Source organism: Triturus cristatus, chromosome 6 (genome assembly GCF_964204655.1).
Source record: "Triturus cristatus chromosome 6, aTriCri1.1, whole genome shotgun sequence".
Lineage (NCBI taxonomy): Eukaryota > Metazoa > Chordata > Amphibia > Caudata > Salamandridae > Triturus > Triturus cristatus.
The window spans coordinates 1,921,433,400-1,921,443,540 of record NC_140589.1 but is presented as its reverse complement, the minus strand read 5'-3'; the positions used below and the strand labels follow the sequence as shown (position 1 = coordinate 1,921,443,540).

The 10,141-nt window shown below is 41.6% G+C and overlaps 1 protein-coding gene across 1 annotated transcript; it reads right to left on the bottom strand.

Moving 5' to 3' along the window:
• Window positions 1-420: 420 nt before the first annotated feature.
• On the bottom strand, window positions 421-3,206 carry LOC146822475 (uncharacterized). Its single transcript, XM_085609470.1, has one exon. It carries the CDS (start codon window positions 2,953-2,955, stop codon window positions 532-534), a length of 2,424 nt encoding a protein of 807 aa, XP_085465596.1. The 5' UTR covers window positions 2,956-3,206; the 3' UTR covers window positions 421-531.
• Between the last annotated feature and the right edge of the window lie 6,935 nt (window positions 3,207-10,141).

Sequence of the window (10,141 nt, the reverse complement as noted above, 5' to 3'; positions counted from 1 at the left end):
TATGTTTTTCTATTAGCCCTGAAGAAGTCTCCTTGTAAGAGACGAAACGCGGCGGCTAAGATCCTTCATGTCCAATGTGATTATGACTCTTCATTTCCATGTGATTGCACAATAAAGAAAAAGAATCTTCTCAAGAAACTGACTGACGTCTTGAACATTTCTTTGAATATTTATTGACTATTCCTGAACGGTGCTGAACCTTTTTGAATGAAAGATTACAAGCATATGGTTACTTCCTGGTGTGGATTTTCTGAGATGGTACTAATAGGTGCTTTAAAGCGAATGCCTTGTCCTATTCAGTAGATCCATAGGGTCTTTCCCCAGGGTGGACTTTCTGATGCTGCATTAGAATGTTGTTTGCAACAAATGTCTTGTAACTTTCTGTACATTCATATAGTTTCTCCCCAGTGTGGACTTTCAGATTTAGCATTAGGCAGTCCCGTGGAAACCCCTTCTCACATTCACTACAATCGTATGGTTTCTTGCCAGAGTGGATTTTCTGAAGTTGTACAAGCTGTGCTTTAGAGTGAATCACTTGTCACATTCAGCGCATTCATATGGTTTCTCTCCAGTGTAGATTTTCTGATGTCGCAGTAGCTTGTGCTTTGGAGTGAATGCATTTTCTAGTTCAGTATATACATATGGTTTCTCTCCCGTGTGGGTTTTCAGGTGTTGCATTAGGTGTGTCTTTCTCCTAAATGCCTTGCCACATCCAGTACATTGATATGGTCTCTCTCCTGTGTGGGTTTTCTGATGTTCCAGTAAGTGGTGTTTTCTACTGTATGCCTTGTCACATTCAGTGCATTCATATGGTTTCTCTCCAGTGTGGGTATTCTGATGTACCATTAAGTGTTGTTTTCTGAAGAATGCTTTGTCACACTCACTACAACCATAGCGTTTCTTTCCGGTATGGATTTCCTGATGCTGTTCTAGCTGGTGCTTTAGAGTGTATGCTTTGTCACATTCAGTACATTTATACGGTGTCTCTCCAGTGTGGACTTTCTGATGTCGCGTTAGGCTTCCCTTTGCAAAAAATGCCTTGTCACATTCATTGCAGTTATATGGTCCCTTCCCAGTGTGGGTTTCTTGATGTTGCATTAACCGCTGTTTTGTAATAAATGTCTTCTCACATTCACTACAACCATATGGTTTCTTTCCGGTGTGTCTTTTCTGATGTAGTATAAGGGTGTGCTTTGCAGTGAATGCCTTGCCACAGTCAGAGCAATCATATGGTTTCTCTCCACTGTGAGTTTTCTGATGTTGCTTTAATTCCCCTTTTGTAACAAATGCCTTCTCACATTCACTACAACCATATGGTTTCTCTCCAGAGTGGAATTTGTGATGCTGTTTTAATTGCAATTTTGTAAAAAATGCCTTCTTACATTCACCACAACTGTATGGTTTCTCCCCAGAGTGGAATTTCTGATGTTGGTTTAATTGCAATTTTGTAACAAATGCCTTTTCACATTCTCTACAAGCAAATGGTTTCTCTCCAGTGTGGATTTTCTGATGTCGCAAGAGATAGGTTTTTGTAAAGAAGGCCTTCTCACATTCACTACAACCGTATGGTTTCTCTCCAGTGTGGATTTTCTGATGTCGCAAGAGATAGCTTTTTGTAATGAATGCTCTGTCACATTCAGTGCCTTCATATGGTTTCTCTCCAGTATGGCATCTCTGATGTAGAATAAGGGCTCCTTTTGTAATGAATGCCTTATCACACTCAGTGCATGTATATGGTTTCTCACCAGTGTGCACTCTCTGATGTCGTTTTAGGGATGCACTTGTATTGAAAGCCTTGTCGCATTCAGAGCATTCATATGGTTTCTCTCCAGTGTGGATTCTCTGATGTCGTATTAGTTCTCTGTTAGTAATGAATGCCTGCTCACATTCACTACAACCGTAGGGTTTCTCTCCAGTGTGGATTTTCTGATGTTGGTTTACCAGAGCTTTTGTAAAGAATGCCTTGTCACATTCAGCACATTCATAAGGTTTCTCCCCACTGTGGACTGCATAATGTCGATGTAGCTCTCCCCTTGTAACGAATGCCTTGTTACATTCAGTACATTTATATGGTTTCTCCCCTGTGTGGACTGTATGATGTCGTATCAGCTCTTTTTTTGTAATGAATCCCTTGTCACATTCTGTACATTTATATGGTTTCTCTCCAGTGTGGATTTTCAGATGTCGCATTAGGGATTCTTTTTCAACGAATCCCTTGTCACATTCAGTACATTTATATGGCTTCTCTTCAGTATGCATTTTCAGATGTCGCATCAGGTTTGCCTTTGCCGCAAATGCCTGGTCACATTCTGTACATTTATATGGTTTCTCTTCAGTGTGAATTTTCAGATGATGCATTAGCGCTCCTTTAGCAACGAATGCCTTGTCACATTCACTACAACAAAAGGGTTTCACTCCAGTGTGGAATTTCTGATGTTGCTTTAACAGCTCTTTTCTATAGAATGCCTTGTCACATTCTGTACATTTATATGGCTTCTCTCCAGTGTGAATTTTCAAAAGTCGCATTAAGTTTGCCTTTCTGATGAATAACTTGTCACATTCTCTACATTCATGTGGCCTTTTCCCAATGTGGATGTTTTGTTGTCGTATTAAGTCTGTCTTTGTAATGAATGCTGGATTACATTCAGTTAGGTTAAAAGGTTTCCCATCAGCATGACCATTCTGATATGCCTGCAAGTTCCCTTTTGTAGTGAATGTGTTTTCTTCAGCATGGCTTGCCTGTTGTACCGGTAGCTGTCCTTTTGCATGCATTGCCTTTTGACATTCAGTACATTCATATAACTTCTTCCAGGTGTCAAGACTCTTTTGATTGAATGTCTGCCCACATTCCCCACATTTACCTGTTCTGAGTCTTGCATGGGCGACCTTGTGTAACTTTAGACGGCCAGTGGCCCTGAATGTTTTATCACATTCTGAACACTTATGCCTTTCCATTGTGTGTGCTTTATGTTCAAACCCTTCTTACAATCAATACATATTGTCTTTCTTGTATGCCGACTTCATCCACTCCTTATAGAATGCTATAAGAAACAGTTTTGAGTGTTTTAGTACATTTAGAAAGTTCTCTATTCCCTAGTGTCTCTCACGTTAGTCTTTTCAAGCAGAGTATTTGTTTTCATGCTACTTCAGTGTATAGATTAAGATATCTTCTTGGTTTTTGAGCGGATCTTCATGGGATGAATTTTCAATGCCCAACCTTGCAGACTTTTGATTTTAAAAATGTATCCTAATGTCCTTTCCATTTTCCATTCCTAAAGCATTCCTTTCACCTGTAATAAAAAAGCAAGTCAATAATAAGGAAACTATAATTATGACCTAATGTTATCCAGAAAGACTTATACTGCACATTTAAAACAAAGTGAAAGAAACTCTGCAATACATTTAGGGCCTCATGTAGGTAGCCATATACCGGTCGGTAACGGCCGATTTTCGGTAATTATACCGTTACCGACCGGTATATTGGCTATTGGTATGTAGGGGGTCAATTTCTGAAATCGGAATTTACCGAATCGGTAAAACTACCGAATCGGTAAAATTACCGAATCGGTAACGTTACCGATGTGGTAATTTTACCGATTCGGTAGTTTTACCGAATCGGTAAATTCCGATTTCAGAAATGATATGTAGGGGGAGTGTGTGTGTGTGTTTATGAGTCGGTATTTACCACCAACTTTTAGTTGGTGGTAAATAATTAATGTATGTGTGTATGCATTTGGAAGCGCGTAGCAGTGTGCAATGTGGCATACATACATGCCCTTAGGGCATGTATGTGTGCCACATGTGCACACATGGCCGAATCAGGGGTGCAACAGGGTGTCAATGTGACACCCTGTCACCCTTGCATTTTCTCCACCATTACCGAATCGGTATTTACCGATTCGGTAATGAGGCATACCTTCCCCTCAATGGGAAGGTATGCCTCATTACCGAATCGGTAAATACCGATTCGGTAATTACCGAATTGTAACGAATCGGTAAAAAATACCGACTCATTACCTACATACGAGTTACCACTTCTAAAATACCGATTCGGTATCGTTCGGTATTTTAGAAGTGGTAACTGGTATGCTACCTACATGAGGCCCTTAGTCTTTCCTGTTTTCAGTTTTTGATGTGAACTGCAGAGGGGGTTTGTCAGTATAAAATCAGTGGTTATTAATGTTTAGGTGTTTTTAAGCAGTGCAAATTCATTTGCACAGTTTTTATCTAGTCTTTATCTATTAAAGCAGAGATCGCCAACCTTTTGTGTACTTATGTTCAATTAAAATCATTGTGAGCTACTAATATTATTTCTATTGTAATAGTGACCACATCAGACAAGATCACATTAGTGGCCCCCCCCATGCAAGATTACTCACAGTGATCACTTCAGTACATCCGGCAGCACTGCCAGCAGTAAAGTAAAAAAGCCTTTTCAGATTGGAATGCTTTATACGGTTAATATGACATCCATAGCTGCAATGCCCCTTATACCAAGGTAGTAATATCAGTAATAGTGTATGATTTATCACTTAGATATTAGCTTTACATATATTTTGGACATTCAGACATTTCTGTCTCCAAACATTAACTTATGAGTTCTGAAAACACACACTTTTTTGTCTTGAATACACACATTTGGTCTGTAGATATTAATTCAACAAAGCAAAACGTTCCAATTTAGTAGGCTGGGATGCACATAAGAGAGCTACTTCTAGATAGTTGGAGAGCTACCAGTAGCTCACAAGCAACTAGGTGGAGAAGCCTGTTTTAGAGACTTGTGCATTAATTATTGTTTGCTTTGTGCACGGACATTGTAGGATAAACATAGTGTATATGAGGTTCCCCATGCTGTGGGTAGTCCATGGAACAATACTATTCACTTGTATTATTTTGCCCAGGACCACCTATGACCAAAGGGGAAAGGAGATTCACTCACTAGTACAGTACATGCCTGCAGCAGCACATGACCAACCTCTCACCAAGACATGCCCTTCTGAAGAAAACAAAGTATGAAACATATCAAAGGTGACCAAGCACTGGGCTACAACTTGTCACAGAAAAAAGCACTGTACAGTGAGTAAAAGATGTGTTTGTTTACATGTAGCATCATGCATTGGAATGGCTAGGACAGTCGTGCCAGAACCAGTGTGCAACTCAATCCCTTGTTAATCTTTTGAGCTCACGGTGCTTAAGGGTTGTTCTAGGCCAATCATTGCTGACTGGCACTGAGTTCATCCACAGAGACTTACTTAGTTCTTAGTTTTAAGCTTCAGATTCTCCATGAAAGCACATTTATGCTGAAACATAAAAAAATAAATACACATAGGCCAGAAAGGTAGGCTGCTCTAAAAGTAGCTAGAATACTGAATTTGGTAAGAAGTCATTCGTGTAGATCAGTGGTTCTTAACTGTGGTCCGTGGACTCCTGAAGGTCCACAGCGCATATTCAGGGGATAGGCAGACTAATATCTCTAACCATTATTTTCTGCAAATCATAAGCATTTTGAGCTAAATAATTGTATAAAAACAGATTCACCTATAAGGATATTGGGTTCATCAAGCAACAATACTTATTTTAAATCAGTACTGTATAACCATCCCAATGTATTTGAAAAATGTCTTAATAGAATCCATAAATATATGGTTAAAAAAAAATAACAATTAGAAACATGTTTTTAGTTGGAATCTTCTGCTACTTCATGCTGGACCATGTGTTAATGCACTTCAACCTGAACTAGGAATCAGCTGTTACTAATAACAATGCTTCACTGTTTATGATTTTCAGGAAACACGTATGTATTTGCACACTTAGAAAGCCAGTGTTCTAAGCCCTCTGTGATCTATCAGTTGTGTACACCTACACAGCCCAAAAGAGTCTTCCAGGCTGCATGTACTCCCACCCACTGCTTTACATGAGCAGCACTTACAGACTCCAAGCACTTCCAATTTATTTTGAAAAGGGGCTTTCCCACACTTTTCAGCAGAGCTAAAATATAAATAAAGTACCACTTCTGAGTAGCAGAATAAACTGTCAAAATTAGTGGTCTTTTACCTTTTAGGCAATAATTGCCTTTGCCTACTTTTGACATAAAAACCCTGCATGGCCACCAGCTTTGTCCCTAAAATGTTTGAGTGTTGCCCAGCCTGTCCAAGGCCAATGCCAATCTGTGCCAATCTGTGTCTCAACTCTGTGCCCCTTCATCTTCTAGGATATGTGCAGTGCCATTTTAGGATTTAGAGGGATCAGGCTTCCTCAATCTGTTCTGCACATATTAACCATACCTTCCAGAAAGGATGGATAATTCTACACAAGCAAGTCTTGAGGAATAAATCTCCTCCCTCTATTTGAAATCTGGGGCAGGATGGGCCAGGGCTATGCTGTGTTCACCAAAGCAGTGGTGGGGTTAAATAAGTTCTATGAAAATAAGTAATTTGAATGGTATTATACAATACCCGGTAGATCCCCCTCACATGCTACCCACAGCTTATTGAATGTGTCTGGGATATATACGATGACGACCTTGTTTACTTCAGATATTCTGCCGCTCTGTGGTAATTTTAAAATAGTAATTCTGGCCTCTAGTAAACTAAAGGTGGGAGCCTCTTCAATGCTAGACAAATATAGTATGATGTCACGTCGGAGCTGCAGATAGCAAATGAACGGAGCCTTCAAGAGTACAAATTTCTCACTTTTCTCTGCAAAAATATTACCTAGTTTGAAGTAGAGATATCATCTAGAGTGGAGCAAAGATTGCCCTATTCTTTAAAACCTTTTAGACCAATGAATTGTGAAAAATGGAATATATGTAATAAAGACAATTGTAAAATATTGAGTATTTTAATGTGGAGGTAATTTTGTGATTTTCATTACTACTAAGGCTCCCCCTTTTAGATTTTACTGATATTTGCAGAAATATAGAAACAGAAAACAATGTGTCTTCTGTCTGTATTTATTATTATTATTTTTTAAATATTATTTAAGATTTTACAGATTAACATAACACAGGTGTGCATTTCAAGGCCGGCAAAAAGATGATATAGTCATGTATTTTGGTGGTTACAGTTCAGGACATTGTCCTATTCACGGTCGTCCCCCCGCTCCATTGTCTATAGCAAAGTATTAACGGCATTTAATCCCCCTCCCCTTAGCACCCACTGCACTTCCCCCAGCCAATGCACGTGGGGAACATGCCCGAAGGCCTTCGGACCAGTAGGTCATGACAAGGCTCCCTCCAGAGCCCTAGGTCATCCTCTAATTTTTCATCTCTGCGACACCTCTTCATGTGCATCTCCTCGGCTATTGTCCACTCACGTACGTCCCGAATCCAGGCTGAGATCTCGGGAGCCCTCACTCCCATCCAAACAATTGCAATTCTGCGCCTTGCCAGCACCAAAAGTAATTGCAGGAGCCGATATGCCATCTTACTATGCTTTTTGGGGTTTCGTATCTGCCCTATTAGACAGTGGTTGGGTGTCAAGCGAACTCGTCTGCTTACGCTGCCTCTTATCCGCTCCACTACTTCCGACCAGAAGCTACTGACCTCAGGACATTCCCAAGCCAAGTGCAGAAAGTTAGCTCCTCCCTTGTGACACCTAGGACAGGAGTTGGGCCTACTGGGGGCCAAGCGGTGTATTCTCATTGGGATCATGCATGTGCGCTGTGTGTAATTATAATGAATTAACCAGAAACAGCCATTACAGGATATCATATGCATGAGAGCACCTACCACCCACCAGTCCTTGTCCTTGTCCTCCAGGGGTTCCTCCAAGTCTGCATTCCAAGTTGCAAATGCCCCAGGAGGAGGGGCACTGGCATCAGCCCTCATCGTCCTGTACAATACGCTTACCCGTCCCGCACGTAAGTAGTCTGCCTAGTGTCTGTGTGAGCTGTGGAATCGAAGGATATGTGGGCCAAATTTCTTTAAATAAATTGTCTAACGTGGCGTATTGTAGGTATTGTCCCTGCCCCAGTCCAAAGTCGCTGCAGACCTGTTCAAATGTGATAAAGCTCTCGCTTGGGTACAGGTCCGCAAGCATGTTGCAGCCCCCCTCCCGCCTCAGCTGATACGACATTTTGGACATCCCCCACCTAACCGGTGCAAGGTCCCACGCCGACAATTCCAGATGGAACGGGCGTGTCTCAAGATTGGCAACACAAATGATTGGCGGGTGTGAGCGGTCTGTCTAACTAGATATGGTACCGCTTCAGAGGTGCCTGCGCCCTCCAGAAATAGAGACATAGATTGATACTCTACCCTGGAGTAGCTGTTTCTCGAAGTTGTCCCCATCAGCGAACCATTTCGCAGAGTGCTGTCGTTGTGCGGCGTAATAGTAGAGCTCCAATCTGGGAGCCTCCAGACCGCCTTCCTCATATGTGTGATTCAGCGTGGCAAGGGCCACCCTGCTGTGACGACCCACCCAGTACCAGTCTATCAAAATGGTATCCATGGCCCGAAATATTCTCCTAGGTATAGGACACAGAGCATTCTGTAATATGTAAAGGCAGTGAGGCAGTACCACCATTTTGGCTATAGCCAGCCTGCCCATTAAGGAAAGCGGGAGTGTGTTCCAAAATCCCACTGAGCCCTTTAGAGATTCTATCGTGCTTTGAACATTGAGTTGTAATATCCGTGAGTCTTGCATGCCCAAGTACCTGAAGTGCTCCGTCTCCCACCGCAGGCTCCATTGGGAAAGAGGTCCCGCAGAGTGACCAGCCAACCGACCCTGTGGGAATATCAATGATTTTGGCCTAAGTCGCAGCCCGAACAAACTCCAAACTCTTCTAGCACCTGTAGTAGCCATGGTACCGCCTCCTGTGGTGAGAAGACATAGAACAACGCAACATCCGCATACAGTGATATAATATGAGAGGTTATACCAGAAGGAGGTGAAGGTCCGAATGTGAGAGACTGGATGGATTCCCAGATAAAAAAGGCGATCCTGGAATTAAAAGGCGATTTGACTATCACAAGAGCAAACAGGGGACCAGCACAGTGACATACTAATGTAGGATATCCTCAGACAATACAAGTTGATTTTGTGGACTGTGATATTAGAGAATCCATCCTGTCTAAGGCTATTGAAAAGAAAACACTATTTACTCAGGAAATAACACAGTTTAAGGTTTTTATTTTGGTTATGTCAGCTGCATCGGCACGCAGACAAAGAGATTTCATCAAAATTTTTGACTAATTTAAAGAACATGGAACACAGGCATCAATTGCACAGCAGTCAAAACAAAGTCCTTGTAAAGGGCAAACTTCACTTGTGTACAGATCTAGAAGAAGCTCAGGCGCTCTTACAAGATGTGTCTAGTTGAAAAGTATCTTAAATTCAGGGATTAGAGGGGCTTGGGGGTCTTCTGGTTAGACCGGAGGCAAGGGTTCACTGGAGTGCAACAACATGGCATCAAAGGAGTTTTCAGAAGGAGGGTGGAATGTGGTCAATCCCCACCTTGGGGGGGGGGGAGGGGTGGGGGGAGTTCCAGGGAGAGATGGAGAGTCGTGGGGATTGGGTGGCGGCAATGGAAAATGTATTGAATCAAGGGTGGAAAGAAGGTCATTTATTTTCAGTATTTTTAATAGCGAGCTATCTAATAGGATGAAAAATGATTTTAAAAAAATAAGAATCTATCTGAGCAGAAGGAGAGATGTAGGCACAGTCTGAACAAATTTGGCACTTTTGGGACGTAAGTGGTATGATACTAAAAAAGCAGGTGATGACATTGTCATGTTCTTTAGGCTATTCCTGCCATGTATACTCCTATTGTATACATTTGTCCCATCCACACGACAAAAACAATTCTAAACAGGAGACCTTTTATCTAAAGCTTGCTCCGGTCTGTTCGACACCAGGCTCTCAGTACTCTATCATAATCCCTGTACCTGACGTAAATAAACATGTCCTCAGGCACGGTATAATTATTATGTATAAGGGTCACCACTTTTTTCAACCTTGGCCAACAGCCAGCTGTGCACTATCGCATTTGATGGAAAAACATTCATGATTGTTTTCAAAACATTTTTGACTGTTTTCAAAACATTGATTCTAGAAGAAACCCTGCAGTGACCACTCTAGTATATAAGACCCTAACCCCCACCCGCAAATTAGAGGAGAATTCCTTCCAAGTTTACACGGAG

Bases quoted from the DNA above. Each gene is read 5' to 3' on its own strand.
- LOC146822475 (XM_085609470.1), bottom strand. From the start codon at position 2,955: ATGGAAAGGCATAAGTGTTCAGAATGTGATAAAACATTCAGGGCCACT.